This window comes from Dipodomys spectabilis, unplaced genomic scaffold, assembly GCF_019054845.1.
Source record: "Dipodomys spectabilis isolate Male_0828 unplaced genomic scaffold, ASM1905484v1 ptg000125l, whole genome shotgun sequence".
Lineage (NCBI taxonomy): Eukaryota > Metazoa > Chordata > Mammalia > Rodentia > Heteromyidae > Dipodomys > Dipodomys spectabilis.
In genome coordinates, this window is record NW_024870802.1 from 1031764 (window position 1) to 1054468 (window position 22705).

General features: G+C 44.2%; 1 protein-coding gene across 2 annotated transcripts in view; it reads left to right on the forward strand.

The window, feature by feature from the left end:
- The window catches only part of Gfra1 (GDNF family receptor alpha 1), a 199701-nt gene that overhangs the window by 130804 nt on the left and 46192 nt on the right, over positions 1-22705 (forward strand). For both annotated transcript variants that reach the window (XM_042689528.1, XM_042689529.1), the window contains one exon: positions 4271-4607. In XM_042689528.1, coding sequence (XP_042545462.1) covers positions 4271-4607 — 337 coding nt within the window. The remainder of the gene's footprint in view (positions 1-4270; positions 4608-22705) is intronic.

Here is a 22705-nt window from a genome sequence, read left to right on the forward strand (position 1 = left end):
GTGAAAGGGAGAGAAAAGCTGAGAGTTATTTTCCATATGCTGTACAAAACTGTCCAGGTGAGACCTATTTTAAAAGAGTAACAATAAGGTATACATGAGTTTATTTTCTTCCAATATTTTACTAGGAACATTTACAGACATATAGGAGAATGAAAACGTTTTCTAGTTAACACATCCCCAGCAGCTAGATTCTACCATTAACATTTGATGTGTCCAGTCCATGTATCCATATTTCTTAGTTTTTAAACTGGAAACATAATCACACCTCCTTTAAATGTTTCAGCATTTAAGTGTTTGATACTTGCCTCTGTGTGTGCGTGTGTGTGTGTGCGTGCGTGCATGTGTGTGTGTGTGTGTGTGTGTGTGTGTGTGTGTGTGTGTGTGTTGGCACTGTCCCTGAGCTTTTCTTTTTTCCTTTTTTAACCCTCAAGGCTAGAGCTCTACCATTGGAGCCACAACTCTGTTTTTTGTTTTTTGGTTTTGGTGGTTAATTGGAGATAAGAGTCTCATGAACTTTCCTGCCTGGGCAGGCTTTGAACTGCGATCTTTAGATATCAGCCTCTTGTGTAGCTAGCTAGGATTACAGGCATGAGCCACCAAGTACTCGGCAAATTTTGGCTTTTATTTTTAAAACAAAAAATGTGATGCATGTGACGGATCTTATATTAAATTTTATACTTAATGTGATGCATCTTGTATTAATTTTATATTTAATGTGAAGTAGGGGTAACACTTTTTCTGTTTTATTTTTCACTGATGACAAATTAACCTAGTACCATTTGTGGCAAAGACTTTTTCTCTTTCATTGGATTTCTTTGGTGCCATTGTCAAAAATCAAATGGTTCTACCTATTTGCTGTGTTTCTATATCTTGGTTCTCTGTTATTTATGCTTGTGTTATGTCATACTCATGATAACTATAACTTCATGAGTAAATCTTGAAGTCTTATTTGTGTAATTCTTACAAGTTTATTATTCTTTCTCAAATTGCTTTGTCTGGTCTATGTCCTTTACATTTCCATATAAATGTAAAAATCTGTATGCTAATCCCAAAACATCAGGATTTGCAGATAATTAGCGTACTAATAATGTTGGGTTTTCTGATCCATGAACATTGTATATATTCCTATTTTTTAAGTCTCTAATTTTTATCAGCAGTGCTTTTAAATGCTCACTCCAGAGATCTTGCATATGTTGTGTTAAAATTCATTTCTAAGTGCTTTATATGTTTATTATTTGGTATTGTTACAAATAAAATTACATTTCGAATTGTTATATTTTGCAGCTAGCATATAAAAGTGAAGAATATGTTAATTAGCTTGGTTTAATCATTTCACAAGGTCAAGTATATACCAGAACAACACTTTGTACTCTATAAATATATGCAATTATTATTTTGCTTAGTGAAAAATAGGCTTGTAAACTCAAAAGAGTACAAGTGAGTATTGCATATTAACTTTGCATCCTTCAACAGCTAAATTCACTTATTCATTCTAGTGGTTGCTTGGCAATTGCTTTTGAATATTCCAAGTCATCTGCCAATAGAGATGTCTTATTTTCCAGTTTCTATATCTCTTATTTCTTTTTGCTGCTTTATCTCAAAGGATAAGACCCCTTATCCAGTATTGAGTCTAAGAGGTTCTTAATGTTAGAGGAAATGGTATTTTACAATGAGATGTGATTTGTAGCTTTGGGTCTTTATAGCTTCCCTTAGTCAGATTGTGGAGATTCTTTTCTATTCTTAGTTTGCTGATCTGAGCACTTACTTTATTTTTCTGTGCCAGTCTTAAGGCTTGAACTTGAGGCCTGGCTACTATCCCTGAACATTTTTGCTACCACTTGAGCTCTTTTGGTGCTTATTTGGAAAGAAAAGTCTCACGGACTCTCCTGTGGAGGCTGGCATTGAACTCCAGTCATCAGATCTCAGCCTGAGTAGCTAGGATTACAGGTGTGAGCCACTGGTACCTGGTAGACCGAGCACTTTTTATGATGAATGTTGAAATTTATTGACTGCTTTTTCTTTGTTGACAAATAATTCTATGGGATTTTTTTCTGCACTCTGTTTATGTGGTGAATTACATTGATTTTTAGAGTATTAAATGAATCTTGGATTCTTGTCATAAGCCCCAGTTGGTCTCAAAACATTATCCTCTTATACATTGCTAAATACCATTCACTAAGATTTGGGGGAGAATTTTGCACCTGTATTTGTAAAGAGGATTATTCTATTGCTTTCTTTTTTGTGTTTTTGTTGGGTTCTTCTATTTGGGGTCATGCTGGTCTTATATCAAGTTGGAAGGATCACAAAAATGGTTTATATGAATGAGATTCAGATAGAAAGGGGGAGGCAGTTGTTGATCTGTGAGTTGGGAGTGAGTGCACTGGGTTTGTCCCACTAAATGTGCCAGGCAGTATGTTCTGGAATCTGTCAAAGGCCCTGAAATAATGGAACAAAGATAGTGCTCTGGTGAGGCTTATATATCGATGAAAACAGAATCAGCAGAAAGTGAAGCTAAATCATACCCTCTGCTAAATGAAGTTAACTTAGAGCAATTGGTTTAGACATAAAAGGGTTTGGTGATTCTATTTCATACACCGCTTTTCCTTTAAAATATTGCTTTTCTTTTTGTGATAACATCAAGAAGAAAAACTTAATTAATAGTTTGTATACTTTAAACAACTTTAAAAAGGTAACAACATTATGATAACAGAAAGGTACACTCACTCAAACTGAGACCCAGGAGAGAAAAGAAGAAAGCTACACTCTAGGCCAGTGTTTTAAGGCTTGCATTTTATTATTAACTACTTTCAGAGGAAGTAGCTGTCCTATGTTAGCTTGTTAATTTTATTATGTTATTTAAAACTTATGAACACAAAAGCCTCATTTTTCTACAAAAGTAACACATACAAATTCAACAATAAGCAAATGAAAGTTTGAAACTCAAACTAATGATACTAGTTTGAGGTCAAGGATGATTTGTTCTGCAAAACTACTTTGACGCTAACCGTATTGGTGTAGCCCTCTCCTCTCTCGCCAGTTTTCTAGCCTCTGGTAATTTTTCAACTGTCCTTGTCAACTGGGGTTGCATGTAAAAGAGTCCTTGAATCCACAGAGGGGCTTTAGGCCTGAGTGGACCTTGCTGGGCTGTCTGATTCTGCAGCTGTGTTTGCTCCACAATGGTCTGCTGCCCCTCTGCCTCTTTGACCCTCTCTGGAGGACCACTGAACACTTACTTGGCATCTTCAGTGAGCCACCTTTGTGGATGACTCTGGAAGGTTTCCATTCACATCACTCTCTCTGCAAGAAAACCTCTCTCTATAGGTCTGGAGCTTAATTCTTTGTCCATTCACTTGTAACTTTGCCATTTTGTTGTGGTCCTGACCAGCACATTGAGCCACCCAGTAGACTCCAGCTCCTCCATGCTCTTCTCTAGACTGGACTGCCCAAGAGCAGTCCCATGGTGGTGGGGTGCTGGTTTTCAGGCAGTGTAGGCACAGAAGGTTTGAGTAGAAGACAGCATATGCTTTAGCCCCTTAAAATTCGATCCCCAAATCCTAACTAAATTTTCCTCATTGGAAACTTCAATACTCAAAGAGCCGACGTTTTGTATGTGGTGTGTTAAGTGGTAATTGAGGTTTGCAGATTTTTTATTTGATTTATTCTGATTTTCTTCCAATGGCCTGTGAGCAGAAACTTAAATACAGCTTCGTTGTAGTTGCTTCTTCCTGTTTAGAGAGGCTGGCATAATATTTTGTCTTCTGGGCTCAAATAACCATGTAATTACTCTGTAATCATATAGTAATTAGTATGTACTATATGCATTTATTACATAATTATATTCCTGGAGGATTGCATGGCAATTATACTTTCATTCAGCATATCATTTTATATACTGTATCACGAACAAGTATATAATTTGTTGCTGTTTTCTTTGATCCTAATTTCAGTTTACTGGGCAGGAGCTGGGGCTGTTCTCCTGTCGCCTTGTTTGCTTGTAGCTGGGCAGGTGCCTGAGTCCCTCTGTCCTCACTCCATGGCTCCTACTTAGACACTGAAGCAGTACCAGGGGGCTTGTGTGCTGTAGCAGATTCCTAGCATCTCCCGCTCTTAACACACTTCCTCCTTGCCATGAATCATTCAAGTATTAGCTTCAAGATGCCTTGGAGTTCTAGAGCTGCCAGCGTGGCCCAGTGGATGCTCAGCTCTCAGTGAACGCAGAGCAGGTGTGGAGCCAGCGCCATGTTCACCCCTGTCTTTCTCTGCTTTGCAGTGGAGCATATTCCCAAAGGGAACAACTGCCTGGATGCGGCCAAGGCCTGCAACCTGGATGACACCTGCAAGAAGTACAGATCTGCATACATCACCCCCTGCACCACCAGCATGTCCAACGAAGTCTGCAACCGCCGCAAATGTCACAAGGCCCTGCGGCAGTTCTTTGACAAGGTCCCGGCTAAGCACAGCTATGGAATGCTCTTCTGCTCCTGCCGGGACATAGCCTGCACTGAGCGGCGACGCCAGACCATCGTGCCCGTGTGCTCCTATGAAGAGCGGGAGAAGCCCAACTGCTTGAATTTGCAGGACTCCTGCAAGACAAATTACATCTGCAGGTAAGCACGCCGGCAAGGCCATGATTAATGACGCTCAGCCCTGTTGGTGGCTGAAGCTGCCAGGCTTCAGCTCCCTGGGTGTCTCCCAGGCCAGAGGCAGTCCAGGGCCATTTCTCTGAATGCATTAGGAGATCTGACTTCCACCCCTCCAACATGGCTCTTATTTGTGGTTTGTTGGTTGGTTGGCATTACTCAATTTAAAGTTGTGACCCACCACTTGAGCCTTTTGTTTAAAGTAAGTGTTTCATTTTTAGATAAGTCTTAACACTTTCTGTCCTGGACACTATTCCTGGAGACAAGGCCATGCTAACTTCTTTATTTTTGAAGGGGGCAGGAGGTCCTGGGCTAGCTTCATATCAAAATCTTATCTCCACCTCCCATGTAGTTGGGATTACAGGGATGCATTGCCATACCTGCTTTAAAATGCATACTTCAGAATGAGTACTTCTCAGGTCATGGAGCCACCTGGGTGAAGAGAACTGCAGGCATGAGCCCATTCTTCAAGACCTAAGTGGCTTCCAGGGGTCAAGCAACTCAAGAGAAGAGTTATAGCCAGAGACATGGAGTCTCTCAAATGTTCAGTGGTAGAAAACTGGAAATAAGGAGCCAATGGGAGTGAGGGCTGTCTAGCCTTGGGGAGGGAAACATTGAAAACAGCCAGGTCTGTTCCATTTTGTGGCTAGAGAGATCATACCTTCCAGCTCAGCCCCTCTTCCAATCCACAGACCCCATCAGAGGCTGAGTATTACTGAAAACATACACTAATTTTTCCTTATTGGCCATTTATTGTTATATTTCAATGTGTGAAGAAGTCTGTGGACATATTCTTCATGTGGAATAAAAGAACGTAGGATTGGGGTGAGTGAGAAGTCCCCTTCAGCTCAGCACACAGGGGACCAGTGTTGTGTGGATCATTTGATGCATGCCCTTCAAGAACTTTGGGGTTGAGTTCAGTTGTTGATCAAAGCAAGTAGATTTTGATAAAAGATACCAAGCCTTTGCAGACAGGCTGTATTGGTGCCTTGTTCAGAAAAGCAGGCCCAATCCGGGGCCGGAGATTCAGGCAAGGCATCACATTCGCTAACACCTATTCCTCAGGGCAGGATCCAAGAGGCTTCCATGCCAGCCCTGACTTAATCCTATATGCTCAGTAATTGTTAGGCAGGTAAGCAAGTAGATGAGAGTGTAACTAGGCACTTGTTTTCTTATATGATCCTCATTGTTAAAGCCCAAAGAACATGTGGGCACTGGTGGCTCATGCTTGTAATCCTGACTACTCAGAAGACTGAGCTCTGAGGATCACGGTTCGAAGCCAGTCTGGGCAGCCAAGTCTATGAGACTTTTATCACCAATTAAGCACCCCCAAAAAATCTGGAAGTAGAGCTGTGGCTCAAGTGGTAGAACACTAGCTTTGAGTGAAAAGCTAAGGGACACCACCCAGGTCTTGAATTCGAAACCCCATATTGGCACACACAGAAAAAGAAAAGACAGCAAGATATATATATATATATACATATACATATGTATATATATGTATATACATACACATACATATATATATATATGTTAAGGAATCTGTTTTTATGAGTTTCTGTTCAGTTTGCTTTATTCTGGTATAATGAGGTTCTGTTCCTTAAACCAGCTCTAATAGTAACCAAAGAAATGTGAAATCCTCATTATCTGTACAACCCTCATTTGAGTGTGATGTTCCTTCATCTGGATTAAGAAGCTTGAGGCAGTGCATCTGCTGTATAAAGAGGGGCTCAGGTGGCCAAGCATCACATGGACAATTTGCATAGTAGGAGTCAGGTGTTCCTGAAGTGCAACTCCTCCAAATCCTCTTTCCTCTTCTTCTTTTTGTCCAAGCCCTGGTGCTTGAAATCAAGGCTTGGGTCTATCCCTGAGCTCCTTTTTGCGCAAAGCTAGTGCTCTACCACTGAGCCATAGCACCACTTCAGGCCTTTTCTGAGTAGTTTATTATAAATAAAAGCCTCACAGATTTTCCTGCTCTGGCTGGTTTTGAACCATGATCCTTGAATCTCAGCCCCCAGAGTAGCTAGGATTACACGGGTGAGTTACCAGGCCCAGCTTCTTCCTTACTCTCTTAGCCACTAGTCCATTCTGCTGTAGTGACTGCGGGCTAGGAGCATAGATGGGTGTTTTGGAAGTAATCATGGTAAGAGGCAGGACCTCAGCAAGCCTGAAATCCAGGAAACCAGTCAGCCAGGAAGTCTTAAGGAGCTCCCACCACAGGTGAAACCAATGAACAGCAAAGGGAGAGAAATTGGGAGCCTGGCTCAAGATGCACACATGGGAAGAAGCAGGGATTCTGAAAATCCTAGGACTCATACCACCAAATACTAGACCAATTAACCTTTATGTGTACATGTGTGCCAATACTGGGTGAACTCAAGGCTTTCATTTGGCTTTTTCTCCTTAAAACTGATACTCTACCACTTGAAACACAACCCTACTTCCAGCTTTTTTGGTAGTAATTGAAGATAAGACTCTTACATATGGAGGGAAGAATGGTAAGGAAAAACAAAGGAGGGGGTAACAATGCTCGATATGAAATGTACTCATTACCTTACTCATGTAACTGTAACCCCCTTGTACAGTATCTTTACAATAAAAAAGGTATTTAAAAAAGATTTTTACAAACTTTTCTGCCCAGGCAGGCTTCAAACTGAGATCCTTACATCTCAGCCTCTTGAGTAGCTAGGATTACAGGTATGAGCCCCTGTGCCTGGCTCTGTTAACCTTTGAGCAGAAGGAATTTCTCTTCCTGTAAGTAGGATTTAATTTCTAGAATCTTATTGGCTTAAATTCGGACAGTTTCTCTCTAAGATGCTCTCCTACTTACTGTTGTATCAGACGTCCAGCCTAGACTTTTGGTCCTACCTAGAGAAGGAAGGCTGTAGGGGGCAAACTGGAGCAGTAGATCAATTTCTGCCCATCCAGCAATGGTCACAAAGTGGAGAGATGGTAGAGCCTTGTCTTCTCACAAATGTATTATATAGTGACTCTAAGAGAAGATCTGTGACCCTCCTACATGGGTCCAAAGCTGATTCTGAGCAGTTAAATTGCATTCCCTGCCTTGCTCTTCTAAAAAGAGTCTCCTTAGAGGGTTGATATGAATTCCTTAAATCAGATTGCTTTCTTGCTAAGCCAGGAAGAATAGCTGAGAGTTTGGGGAATTGGAGGGTGCTGGTGGAGGAAGAAACAGGAACCTGCAGATAATAGGATGGTTTAGCTACTCTTCTGGGGGCTCATACTATCTTGGTGGAAGAACATTTTCCATGAATTAATAGAGATGCCCCTAATAGCAGGAATAGACCCACTGATGGGAAAGAAATGTAAAATGGGCATAAGACAGCCCTTGCATAGTAGCTGAGCATCTCAATCAAGTATCTTGGCATAAAGCAGACAGCAGCTTCAGGCAATGGGGTAAAGGCTTCCTGGACTGAGTTGTACCTCAAGACAGTGTTTGTAGTATGGTCACGTTTCTAGCTTTGGGTGTGACTGAGAGACTATTTGAGATCCAGAGCTAGGGTGCCCAGGGGCCTTACCAAGGGAAATCTGTCTCCATGTGATTGATGGGCTTTGTGTCCTGTCTTGAGTCTTTTCTGGGGAGGTAAATCAGGGACTTCTTTTGGTGTTACCCGTTGTTATGTTATTTAGTTGGTAATTTCTTTCCAGAGCCTAGACTTATTACTCATGATTACCCCCTCCCTGCCAAAGTGGTAAATGTAATTTGAGCTGCTAGGTTGGCAAGTGATGTTTTCTTCCATGAGATTTTTAGTAATCTTGTCTTTAATTTTATGCTTTTTATGCCCTCCCTTCATCCATCTCAAGGAGGCAGCTGGGTGGCTACCCAGAGCAGCGGCTGGTACTGGCAAAAGCCAGGGTTCTTCCAGTTCTCTGCTAAAGACCTTCTCCCCTCCTTCCTACCGCTATGATGCTTAAGGCCTCATCTGAATATTCCCAACAGGAAGAGATGGCAAGAGAGAAAATCGCATCCTAAACACCACGCTCTTTGAAAGCTCGCACTTTCCTTTTTAGCATCACTGCCTATCAAAGAACAGCTCAAGCTCATTAAAACTTCCCCGAAAGTAAGATTTTCCTGTTCTCGGGCCTTCAGGTTTCTTTCCCCAAGGTCCCACGGTGCCTCGGCACAAAACCCGGCTCTCCTCAGCCTTCTGCCTTCAAACAGATGAGAAACAACTTGAGCTTTTCCTTTTGACTTTGTTTTCTTTTTTCCTTTTTCTCTTTTAGGAAAGCTGACAGGTTCTTTGCCTCTTGGGGTGCTAGGGGAAGGCTTGAGCTTGACTGTTCAGGCCTCCAAGCTTGTCTCCAGCAAAGCACGCACTGAGGTGTTATTAGAAGGCTGTGATGAAACTTAAAAGCCTCACACCTCTCCCCAGGAGCACACTGTCTCCCCTGCCAGTTTTGCTCTGCTTGCTTTCCTTACTGCCTGGAAGGATGAATTTGGCCAGAAGGAAGTATGCGTCTTTGTTCCTGATGCAAATTGTTTCATACACATAGACATATGCCTTGCCTTGCTTTCTCCCAAACTCTGACATTCAGGAAAAACTTTGCACTTATGCACTGACTTAGGATGCCACAGATTTGTTTCTGTCCCTTTTATTTTCCTAATTAATCACTCAGATGCCATAGTTATTCAGAGCCAGAAGCCCTAGCACCTACCCCTAGAGCTCACCCCTTCTGCTTCTGTCTAGAAATCAGAAGTAGAGTACAACCCATTCTGCTTCCAATACCAAACAAGGCAAGAGCCTGAGGTTCACACCGCCTGGAGCCATTAACTGCTACCGAACACACTTCTGGTGGGGAACAGCCCAGTGCATGCTTAGTGGCTACTGTGGCTGTCTTGGTCATTCTACACGCATTCTGCACATCCTTGGTGGTTCCTTATACATGTAGCCATTGTTGCCCAAACTATGTGATATTACGACCCGGGGGATAGGTCCTGAGGAGCTCCAGCCTGAGGCAGCTGTCTAATTGGGGCATTAGCCCAGGCTCTCTCTTTCCTGGCAGCCTACTCCTAGGGGAAACCCAGTGTTGTATTTGCATCTAGCAGTGCTATGTCAAGGATATCATTCCTCTAGAAAGATACCGGTAATGATGAAGGTTAGAATGGAATGAGTCAGGAGCATGATGCCATCTGTCCCCAAGGCTTTGGTGGCCTGCTCGAAATCCCTCCTCTGCCAGCCTTTCTAGCTGTTTGTCCCTAGAGGCTTTGAACATTGTGACTTGATTAAGTCACCAAGGGTATTTTTTTCCTTTCTTTCTCTTGGGACCCAGGATCCTGTAATTGCATCCTAGAAACCTGGAGTGGTTTTAGCAGAATCAGGAAGGTGTCCCTTGATACAATTCCAGAAGAGTAGCACCTGAGATTTCTCAGCCTCTGCTCAAACCAACACCTCATTTGCCATTGTGGGCTGCATTCCTGTTATATGTAAAGGAAATGTATTACTGTTCATTTGTCAGCTGTATCAATTAGGGAAACATATCACACAATAAAGCAGTAAATTTGTGTTCTAATGGCTTATTTCGTCTGACAATAGGAGTGCACCTCTATGAGGTGAGAAATGTATTTTATATCCCTAGAATTAGACATCTTTTGCACAGCAAACTGGGGGTGCTCCGAAATCAAGAACATCTCCCACTTCTCCAGCTTAAATTTCGGCATCAAAACTAGATTTTACACACTGCATCTGGTCTCATCTTGACTTGTAGCAAGAGCAAGAGAAAATAGCCAAAGGATAATTAACATCTAAAACAAAATGGCTAGATTAATTTGCCACTTCATTTTCTTTTACATTGATTCATTCACAAATGGAGAGCAGCAATTAGACAATGCAAACTTTTGAACCATGGAAAGCAAAGGTTCGGGAGTATGAGAAAATACAGGCAGAACACTTTCTATTTCCAGTTCATTTGAGGAGTTTTCGTGGCCAGTGATGACCTGAGTTGTATTTTAGCAATGCAGCCAGCATGCCCAGTGGCCTGTTTTGAATGTCCATCACCGGTGAGCACTGCTTACCACCTAGTCTGCACTGCAGGGGAAGAAGAGTCCTGCAAACGTGACTGCCTGAGACTCATCAGGACCAGGAGAGGAGGGCAAAGATGTCCTCTTGACATCTGCTGCCACCCATGTCTTCCCCGGTTTTATCAGGTACACAAAGCATTCTTCTCGCTGAATCTTCTGGGCCTCCTCCCCCAGCCTGTGTCCCAGCACATGTGTGGCATTTAGCACCTCTCAGCACTATCAGAGCTCTATTGCTGTGCTCTGCAGTGATCTGAGCTGTGAATCAAGTGTGAACCAGTTGTAGCCTGCCCACCTCCTGGCCTTGTATCTCTCCTTATCTTTTCTTTGACAGAAGCTGGGGTGAAACCATTTGTCGGCTCCTGTCACTAAAACCCATCTGACTTAGATTCACTGTATTTCACCCTGTCTGTAGCTGGCCTCTCCTTGTGTCTGCCCAAGCTCTGAGCCTCTCTGTCCTTCCCTGCCCTCCTCTTCCAACTGTCCGAATCCCCTGAGTCACTCTGTTACTCTCAACTTGGAGACAGGTTTTTCTTTTTAAATTAAATTTTTATTGTAAAGGTGATACACAGAGGGGTTCCAGTTACGTAAGTCGAGGAAGGAGTAATTTCTTTTTGAGCAGTGTCACCCCTCCCTCATTTGCATATTTGCTGATTTGGGGGATCCAGGTGGGTAGATGGGCACCAGAAGTTTCTTTTTCTCTATTCAGATACAAAGGCAAAAAGAATAAAAAGAAGGGGAAAAAAGAAGGATGTCATCGAATTGGCTCTGTCAAGCAAGTCTAGAAGCCTCTGTTTCTTTGGGGGAACATCTCAGGAGCTGTGTTCAGTTCCTATCTCTGGGGCTGAGAGCCTAGAGGGCTTTCCAGGAAAAAAAAAGTGAACTCACGTGTAGCAGAAACAAGGCATTGAGGGCCTCTGGTGCCATGCTGAGATGTTAGCTTTTCTCCATCAAAGGCCTAGAGTGTCTGAGGAACCCATGTGGGAAAGAGTCTGGGGAGGTCTGGAGGCCAGACTGGGGTGGACTAGATGAGAAATACAACGGGAACATATGAACATATGGAATGAGAAAGGGGCGATAGGGGCCCTGAAACAGGTTCTCAGTGAGGGAACGAATACATTTGAACATAAATGGATCCCAGAGAAGAGGCAGAAATCCTGGTATAGATTTTGGAATCTGCCATACATAAGTTTGGTTTTGAAGATGCATGGTAGGTTTGTTCCTTCGGGAAAGTGGGTGAGAAGAGAAATAAGCCAAAGTTTGAGCCAGGGGAATCTTGGGTTTATGGTGTAAATGTCTGAAAAGATTTTAGAGTGGTCAGGGTTTGAACAACCAAGCAAAGACCTTGACAAAACTGAATAAGGAATGGATTCTTAAGACAAAAAGAAAGGGAAGTGGTCATCTGTCAGTTATTCAGGGACGAAGTTAGAGAGACATTGGATTTAACAAGTAACCTATCCCTCCATCTATACTTCTTCCCAGTTATGACTCCCTCTGTATCCATCCAGGAGTCTGTCTTTTCATTCTATCCACTTGTCTATCTATCCATCTGCTCATCTATTTATCTGTCCCTCCATCCCACCATCTCTCCATCCATCCATCCATCCATCCATCCATCCATCCATCCATCCATCCATCCATCCATCCTGTACTTATTGTATCAAGAATAATGGCCTGCTATCTCATTCATAGTACAGAGAAGAAGGCAAGCACACTCAAGCCAGCTGTGGTAGTCTGTGGTCAAGATCGTGCAAGGTGCTTTGTGAGAACAGTTAACTCAGCAAGGCTGCCTGGAGAGGTCACCGTGTGAACTGGGTCAGCGGATGAGAGGTGTGGAAGAGAGCAGAGTGGTTGTCACAGGACAGAAGCTCAGGGCTGTGCTGACAAGAGCAAAAAAGTAAAGTGAGCAGCCCTGGGCTACACACTGAACCAACACCATCCACAATCAACCCAGCTACTCTGTAAGAGGAGTCAAGGGAATAGGCTAGCCCAGCACACACAGCTTCCTGTGAAGGAGTTGAGAATCAAGCCCAGGCTTGCTAAGTCGGAGACATGGTTTCTATCACTAGTTCCAAATGACTGCCTTTCATGACAAGAATACAATGTTCTTATACTGCTCAGTCTTCCTACCTTTATTTCCAGACAGCCAGAATGATGATCCTCCGCAGCCGCTGAGCCCAGACATTCTTTATGGCTCAGTAACTAAGACAGCATCGGTTATAAAGACCATTTTCACAGAGCTAGGACATAATGTCCATCACAGCCTCTTAGCATCATTTAAAAAAAAATAAAAGAGCTACTCAGGTAATACATGTTCATTAAGTTCCTACTTTATCTAATTTCCTCTTGAGCGCTCGTTGCTTATTACGGAGTGGGTGCTTTGTGACAGCTTACTGGATTTGAAAGAGTTGTTTCTACAAATAGGAAAAAAATCCTCCCAGATCATACTGACTTTTTGATTATGATTATTATTAACTCACTGTTTACTCCAGGCACAATCTACATGACAGCCAGAGCCCTAGACGGGCAAGTCCCATGCCTGTCTTGCCAGCTTCAGGTTCACCCAGCTTGATCTTTAGCTCCTTGCTGCATTGCCATTTGAGTTGTAGAGTCCTCGTCTCTCACCTTCCCAAAGGCGGTGGGCACGAGGGACCTGGTCATGCATCTCACTCTCAGATGAATTCTTTCCTGTCTCAGAGTGACACCAGCTTTAAATAATCCGTGGTTATGTCCCTTGCTGGGATCATCCGGGCATTTGCCTTTCTGCCTTCTCCCCTGCCCTGTGGTCATTTCATTCATCATAGGGAAACTGTCTTCTATTTTGTGGATTACATCTCAATGGAGCACTGGGAAGGGATGTGGAAGATGCCTGGTGGGGTGGGGGGAGACATCAGGGTCTTTCCCAGAAGTGTGGAGAAGAGTGAGGGTGGGGAAAATCTTTCATTCTTTGGTCTTCATATGGTATTTTGATAAAACTGGTCAGCTGAGAGATACCCTGATCAATCTCTTCAGCTGCTCTGTGTCTTTCATTCCTCTTCAAAGAAGCCCTTCTGCCCTGCCCACCAGCCATTTTCTCCACTAGCAGCAGTGGAGTTTACATGCATAGAAAACCAGCCTCCTACCTCCTCCAGCTCAGATGTAAGTCAGCCAGACAGGTTTCATGCCTTGCCTCCCCCCAGTTCCAAGAGCAAGGGGGGCTTCTATTTCCTGCAGTCATTTTTTTCCCCCAAGCAGTTTCAACCACTGTGCAAGAGATCGGATTGGCTAAAGAGCAGGGAGAAGGGAAAGCCCAGTATTCCACAGGGATTAGCCCTTATCTGGGCCTGCAGGCCCTGACAGGGTCCCGCGCTGGCAGCACACTGATCCCTAAGCTCAGGTTGTGTTGGCCCCAACACAGGCAAGTGTTTCTTTTCTTTCTCTCTCTCTTTCTCGCTCTTTTTTGGTCATGCACATTTGTGTGTGGGGGGGTGGGGGTTGTGGGGCTTGAACTCTGGGCGTGGGCGCTGTCCCTGAGCTCTTCAGCTCAAGGTGAGCGCTCTACCCTTGAGCCATAGTGCCACTTCTGGTTTTCTAGTGGTTTATTGGAGATAAGAGTCTCACAGACTTTCCTGCCCAGGCTGGCTTTGAACTGGGATCCTCAGATCTCAGCCTCCTGAGTAGCTAGGGTGACAGGCGTGAGCCACTGGCACCCGGCATGGTCATGCACATTTTGTAATTCATATAAACATTCACACACACACAGTCCCTGACCCAGAGTAGTCTCCACTTCTTATCTAGAAGTTTGTCCTCTCTGGTTTGGGAGACTGTCATATCCTGTGTTTAATTAGCATCTGTTGACTTGAGAAGGACCCATTGATAGCAAGATTTGGCCAGCAAGGGCTCTTCTCATGCCAGGGTCCTGGCCCTGGGGGCCTGCCTCAGCCCTTCTCCACCACCTCAACCCCACTCAGGGTAGGGTGGGCCCAGGTCTCACAGACAGATCTGCAGTCCTGTTTCCCCACCCCCACCCCCTGCATGACCTCAAGCGAGGTATCCTGCAGGCGTGCTGGCAGGTGTATTTCCAGTTCAGTGAACGGGAAATGGCTCTGTAATTTCCAAAGGCAATTAATTATGCAGAAAATTTTGCATCCAAGGAAAACAAGAAATTTAAAAGAACCATTAATGTGGAAAGTCCCAAACCAGGACTGGAGGAGACATCTGGGGATTTCTCTCCCCTTCCGCAGGTGTAATCAATGGATGTGTCCATGAATGAAGTGGACCTAACTTTTTGCATCACACTTAATGATGGGGGCAAATTGAGCCTCAATTTCCCTTCTGTGAATGGAGTTAATGGCTGGCTCCATTTCCCCAGGGCTAGGTAAGCATTAAACGAGGCAAGTGCATCATCAGGTAGCTGAAACTGAATGCAGAAAACACTCTCCAATATGTTTCAATATCCTTCTCCAGAATGGAGAAAGATGTGATTCCAAGTATAACATTTCCCCCTAACAGTCAACCTTTAAAATAGGATTTGTGTGGTGGGGGTGGGGGGCCGGGGTGGTGGTGGTGGAGGACACAGATTCTTCTTGCTTCACACTTACGCACCCACACCACGGATGTGGAAATGCCAGTGCTGTTTCATGTGGCGTATTACTAAGCTTTATATATCACTCTTTGTACTGTTTGTGCCACGAGGAAAAAAATTGGCGGCTGGAGGCAGAGACAGACAAAGTCCAGAGGTATTTGGACCACGTATCATCAGAAGAATCTGTTCTGTGTACAATATACAATTATTGCTGTACCAAGCTACTCAGTACAATGTGAGTGGAGCTGGGCCAAGAGATTGCTGGCCGTGGTGTGGTAAGATGCTATTATTGAGAATGAATAGGGAGGACCCGTGGCAGCCTCATGGGCACGTGCTGCCTCAGTGACCCCCAAGTAGCCTTAAATAAGGGGCCGTTTGAAAGCTGGGTGTGAGTCAGTGATACGAGGGATCCGGCAAAGGGCAGCGACTGACTCAGGGAGGCTGACTGTGAACCTACCTCCTCCTTGGATGTGAGTCATCCCATCATCCTTTGGGAAGCAGGCCATACATGGGGGTGGAAGGGGTGGGGGGGGTGGAGGTGACGACGACAGACGGGCTGGTCCTATAGGACTCAGGCACTGAGCATGTGCAGAAGCCGGGGCATCATGGTAGGAATGTATGGGTGATAGTGGTGGGGAGGGTGGTCATGAGCAACATTTATTTGACATTTACTCTGTGCCAGGCATTGTGCTGAGCATTTTACAGCAGCCCGGGAGTGGGCGTTGTCTGATCCTCCCAAGTGCGTGAGGGTTGAGGAGGTGAGATCTTGAGATCCCACCACCTCACCCAAATGGTTTGGTGGGAATTTGAGCCCAGAAGGGCTGGTGGGCTGCAGAGGCCCTGTTCTTCAACACTGTCGGCCCACTTCTGTGGGAAGTGTGTTTGTCTTGTAAACCACCTACAGGACTTGCAGACCCTCTGGGTAATGGGATTCAATGCTGAAGGTGACTCTCTTTGGCTTTTCAGGCAAAGATGTTTAAGTGCGCTGCCTTGCATCTTGTCAAGACAAGACTTAAGTACTCAGCAGATACATCCCATTGCTCATTAAAGCAGCAATTTTCTAACTTTTTGGTTTCTGGTCTTATTTATACGCTTGAAAATCACTGAAGATCCCAAAGGACATTTGTTCATATGGGTTAAATCTATTGATTTTGGGCTCTATTAGATCAAAGCCAGAGGAATGTTTACATATCCATTACTTCATTAAAAAATAACATCAAGAAGCCCATTACGTGTTACTGTAAATAACAGAACCTATTTTTATTAGAAAAAAATGTTCCAAAACAGAACAATTTAGGGAAATGCACTGCATAGTTTTATACTTTCTCAAATCTAGTGTCTGGCTGGAACATGACTAGCTTCTTTTGATCCATTTCTGTGTGCAAGCCGCTGCCTTTTCCAAGTCATGTGGTCTCTGGGAAAAACTGCTGGTGTTCTCCTGAGACAGTGAGTGAGCAGGGTTAATGAAGTCTCTGAATGACTAGGAAAGGAGCCCACATTGGACCCCTCCACCCCCCACCCCAGTATGGCTGTACCAGGATGCCTGGAGATCTGAGAACTGTCACATTCAATGACTGAGATAATCTGGGGCTAAAAGACTTGCATGTGTGTGTACCTTTGTTTCTGAGATCTCTGAATGGAGACAATGTGAATGTATGTCTACTTTGTGCCCAGCCAGTTCAGCTGCTGGTCAGGACCATAAGGTTGTCTGCAGAAGTTGGGACACTTCCAGGGGGAAATAAATTGGGTGATAGGAGACCCACCAAGTTTCTGCCACGAGCCAGACTAATCACCGTGGCACTGCCTGGCAGGCACCTGGCTCTGCTTAGTGTCTTACTGGGAGAGATGCTTTCCAAACAAACACATTGATAGATAGTCTTTCTCTTCTCTAGAATGCCAAAGGGTGTCACCATAGTGCTATGGATAGCTCTGTTGGACAGAGTTGGACAGCTCTGTCCAACTGTTGGTTATGAATTTGTTGTCAAGAAAGACTCAATATAGCTTCTTTGTGGTGGGAGCCTGAGGGTCTTCCATAGGTAAGCCATAGGATGCTGGCTGAGTAGTGCACCTTGTTGTGAGCCATCTTAGATTCCAAGACCCCTTGTCCTTTTTTTTTTTTCTCTACTTCTCATCATTTGCCATGGTGAGAACATAGGGTTGCAACAGGATTATGTCCTGGGTCAACCCTTAGTATTGAAACTCTTTGTTGTTGTTGTTGTTGGTTGTGGGGCCTTAACTCTGGGCCTGGGTGCTGTCCCTCAGCTCTTCAACTCAAGACTTGCACTCTACCACTTGAGCCACAGCCACTTCCAGCTCTTTCTGCTTATATGGTGCTGAGGAACCGAACCCAGGGCCTCATACATGCAAGGCAAACACTCTACCACTGAGCCACTTTCCCAGCCCCTAGAGTTGAAACTTGATTATCCAGAATTCCACTGAGGACCAAACAGGTGGCCTCCCTATTAAAGAGTGAAATGGATCCATCCAGTAGGTGGGGTTTAGTTTAGAAAGCTGTGAGCACTTATGGAAAAGATTTCTAATGTCTAGGTAACAGCTTCATACATGCAAAAGATTGAAATTCTGTATACTATGGCTTCAACCACTTATAGATGGATCCATTCATAGATACCAGCTATAATAGGTGTGACAAGCTAATAGACATAGATTAAGAAAACAGTCACCTAAGCTGAATGGGTTCAGATGCTGTAATTAAGTCAACTATATTGATGTCGAATCTGCAACTGTGTCTCTTGCTACACAGGCTCTATTCATTTAACACACAATAACCTTCTGAGACAGGCTAATCTTAGTTCAGAGATGTGTGTTAGCTTTCCATAGCTATGACCAACATGCCTGAGAGAACAAGTCAAAGGAAAGAACTATTTATTTCAGCTCATGGTTTCAGAGGGCTGATTCTGTGGTTGTATGGTTCTGTCTGCATTTGTAGTGAGACAGCACTTTATGGTGGTGGGAACATATAGCAGAGATTGTTCACCTGATGGAGGCCTGGTGTCAGAGAGGTAGACAGAGAGAAAGGGGGCCCAGGGCAAGCAACAGCCCCCAGTGACCCCATAGTCCCAGCCTCTAAAGACATCCAGAACCTCTCAACTTAACGCCACTGGGACAGTTCAGATCCAAGCCATGCCAGTGTGGTAACTGTGATTCTTCTTGGCTGCTGCCTGGGCTGGCTTCATGATCCACTGGCATCTTCCCTCATCGTACGTGAGGACAAAGTCAGTCGGTTGTCCATAAATTGCCCTTGACCTGAGATTAGAATCCATTTGTTATGCTTGCAAATGCAAAGCTAAATGGGCAGTTGGGAAAGAAAATTCTCTTTCTGAAATCATGTTTAGAACATTTTCAACATAGTTTACTCAGTTCTTCTTGTTACTTTTGCCTTAGGGAAGCATCTTTGGTTGTCAGGAGGGAATGGAGGTAGGCGGAGCTAAAGCCTCCCTCTAGGCCACTCCCACTATTCCTTGGGCTGAGGAAGCAGGAAGGGGTGTGTTCTGAGAGCTCCAGGAGTGCCTACAAATTGCCTGTGACATTCTGTTACCAGCCCAGATGGGAGAGTAGCTCCCTGAGAGAGCGAGGCTGTGTTCCTGTGCATGTGCGGCAAGTGACACTGCCCCTTGCACAGTCTGGCTGGAATCTTGTTACCTTGCCAGGTGTGTCCTCCCTGGCTGAGTGTCCTGAGGAGCTCATTGGGCTCCCCCATACTGTCTCCTCCTGTGAAGAAGCAACATCCACCCTGTACTGGCTCCCAGGGCTATGATTATTAGTAGGATACAACTGGTTCAGAAAGCACTAGTAGTGGTGGACACAGCGATGATTACATTGGTACTTCACAGAGCACTAAGCCCAGTACCTGCACTAGGTGATGAATTTAATCCTGGGCTCTGCCTTGTGGAGGAGGTACCTCCAGTGAGTGCCTGTGTTTTGTTTGTGGGGACATGGAGATGCAGGTAGAAGGTGTCCAGCTCAAGGCAGTTGGGAACTGGTCTGACTGCATGGCTCCTGCCCTTCCTCTCCTGCCTGACTGCTCCTCCAGGGAAAACAGACCCCCAAAGTGATGTCTTGGCTAGGTCAGCCCTAGCCGGGTCCCTTCATGTTCCCAGCCTTGGAAATGGGCCTCTCAGTAAGAAAAGGCCGGTGAGAGGCTGACAGAGCCTCTCTGCAGGTATGGGGTCCCCACTGCCTTACATGGGGTTGTATTTTGGCATTCCTTGCTTCTGCACAGGACCAGATGACGTTTTGGCTCAGCTCTCACTGGTTTGCATTTGAGCTCTACTGAACAACAGTAACAGATGTTGTATTTTTATGTTTTTAAACTGTAAGCACTGTTAAATATAAAAGAATGTCCCCTAATTCCGTCATTACATTTTATTGGACCTAATAAAGATCACTTCTAGCTGCCTAAATCAGATTTAGGCTTCACAGGTGCATGGTTCATATCGAAATGGCTGCACAAGTCCAAGAGCTGACGTGAAAAGATTGAGCATTCATCCTTTTCAGTGCTGTGGGTTGAGTAGGGGCTTGAGAGTCAGTGGGCTTATTTTCCAAAATTGGCTCTTACCTTTACCAGCTCTGTGACTGGTTAGTGAGCTGGTTAGTGAGCCTTACTGAGCTCCCAGATCCTCATCTGTGGGCTAAGATTGGCCTGTCTAAGAAGGTTATTGTGCATTAAATGAGTAGAGCCTGTGTAGCATCAGACACAGTTGCAGGTTCAACCTCAACTGTTTGACTTAAGTACAGCATCTGGAGCCATTCAGCTTAGGTGGGTGTTTTCTTAATCTATGTCTATGAGTTTGTCAAACCTAGAATACCCAGGTATCTATGATTAGAGTCCATTTATAAATGGTTGAAGCCAAATCTACAGAATTCCAATTCATTCATTTACTCTTTCTCATTCATTCAGTTCAGAATTTATTGAACATCTACTTTGTATTGGTCATAATTGTTGAAGCTTACCTTTAAGGTGTTATTAAGACTACTGACAAAGTGAAGGTGCAAAACAAGGCATGCTACACCGTGGATGTAAGGCGGAAGCTGGCGCCCTGCTGCAGGCTCAGAGCCTTGCTAGGAAGGCTCAGAGATCAATCGAGATCCCTGTGAAGAGTCACAGGAAGCCTTCCGATCAGGGGCTGGCAAGAGAGAAGTTGAGAAACTAGTTTTTAGAAAATGGATTATAGAAACCAGCTCTATTGTGCTCCAAGGGGGAAAGGAATTTTGGTAAAATATAGAAAGTGAGCTAAAGGATGGGGTGCTGTTCCCAAGTGGATGTTGAAAATGAGAATGGATTACTGAGAAGAGCTCGAGATTCTTTTTTTTTTTTTTTTGAAAAAGAGAGCATTAGCATCTGATAGCAATGGAGTAATTTATTCTTTTGACATACAACACCGCGATTCCCTGCCTCCTGAGCAATAGTGATATTTTCTGTACCCTATCTCAGAAGGAAGATATTAGGGACTAGTTGTTTGCTAAGCTCGAAGTCTCTGTTGACTTTAAAACAACTTGCCTAGAAGAAATGTAGCCTAGTGTATATTTACTGTTGAATATAATTTTCTTTAGGAAGTCTGCAAGCCCATTAAAGATTAATAGGGGATCTTATTTTCATATGTTTCTGTTTAAGGTTTATTTGTGGAAGTGTAGATCATTAGCTTCTCAGACATCCATTTGCTCTCTTGGTTCCCCACACTTTCCCAGAACTCTCAGAAACGAGGTCCCTTCCACATGCATGGGACAGGTGAATTAACATTCTTCTGTGCTGGGGCTCCACAGGGGTAGTTAGTGCTTGCCTTTTGGGGTCAGGCACAAGAGGAAGCAATTTGCAAATTATTAAAGTCAAGAGAGTCTGTGCAATTTTAATTTTTCATTTTCTGGGGACCCCAGTGGATTGAGGACTGGCTGAAGGGAACAGCATTTGGGGAGAATTTCTAAAATGCACTTGATTTCTCCCTAAGCTGTTTAGAATTCAGCCCCTCTAACTGTAAACATCAGAAAGCTAAACTATCTCCCCTCATCTTTCTGAGAATAGTCAGCACCCTCTTCAAGACAGCATAGCCTTTCCGTCACCTGTCCAGTGGAGGGCAACCTATGTGGACCACATGCGGTGACCTGTGAACCTGCCTGGAGCCATTACTGGGCTGTGGTTTTATAAAATCAAGCACTGTTTTACGTGAAGATCCTGAGGAGTCAGTGGAGAAATCTTGTTGGTCTTATAATGGTAGGGATGAGCTCAGTGTTAATCCTAACATTATTAGGCGCATGAAGACCTTGAACTCAAGGATCTGTGACCTCAGGACAAAGCATTCCATGTGCCAAGTGATTGGCAGATAAATTCTAGAAAAAAAAGTGTCACAAAAAAAGGGAAAAAATACCAGTATGTTTATCTGTAACCTAGGACTTACTAGAAGTCCCAGGGTCAAGGCAGAACATCTGGGCTGGTGTAGAACAGAACAGAAGTGACCCAGCCCTTGTGAGGTAGCAGACAGGTATAGGGTGCTGGGTGTGTCCAGCCCTCCCCTTAACACTGGAAGACTTGGTGTCATTCAGCCTGAGTACATGAAATGTCCAAGGAATTTATAATACTTGCCCCAAATGGCGTGGTTAGTAAGCAGTTGAATTGAAAGTTCTAGTCCATCATCAAATTTGACATTCAGAACCCTTATTGTGTATACACACGGTCCAAGTGTTTTTGTATTCTACCCCTACTCTTAATAAATTACCACTTTAAACCACATGGGTGGTCCTCTTACGGGTCTGTAAGTCAGAAGTCTTCCATAGTCTCACTGAACTGAAATCAAGGTCTACAGGGCTATATTCCTTCTGCCAGGCCCACCGAAGGATCTCTTTCTTTTCCTTTTGCCTTCCCATATTTCTTGGCTCTTGCCTGGTCTTCTACCACCTCTTTCTTTTTTGTTCTTCTCCTTTCTCTCCTTCATTGTCTTTCATGGAAGGAAAGGTCTCTCACCTTGATGACCAGGCAGGCCTTGACTTTTCTGTGTTGCCCAGGCTGGCCTAGAACTCACAATTCCCCAGCCTCAGCTTCCCAAGTGCTGGGATTACAGGTGTATGCTACCTTACCTGGAATCTCTGAAAAGACCATTTGATCTTTGCTCATATTACAACACATTGACCTTTTTTTTCTTTAGTTGGTCATGGGGCTTGAACTCTGGGCTTGGGCACTGTCCCTGTGCTTTTCAGCTCAAGGCAAGCGCTCTACCACTTCAGCCACAGCTCCACTTCCGGTTTTCTAGTGGTTTATTGGAGATAAAAGTCTCACGGACTTTCCTGCCTGGGCTGGCTTTGAATCGTGATCCTCAGATCTCAGCCTCCTGAGTAGCTAAGATTACAATGTGGCCCTCAGAGCCTGGCCACATTGACTTTTTTTAAACTGCTACTGACTTTCTCTTCTAAAGAACCCAATAATTGTGCCCACTAGCCTAATCTAGAACAATCTCCTTA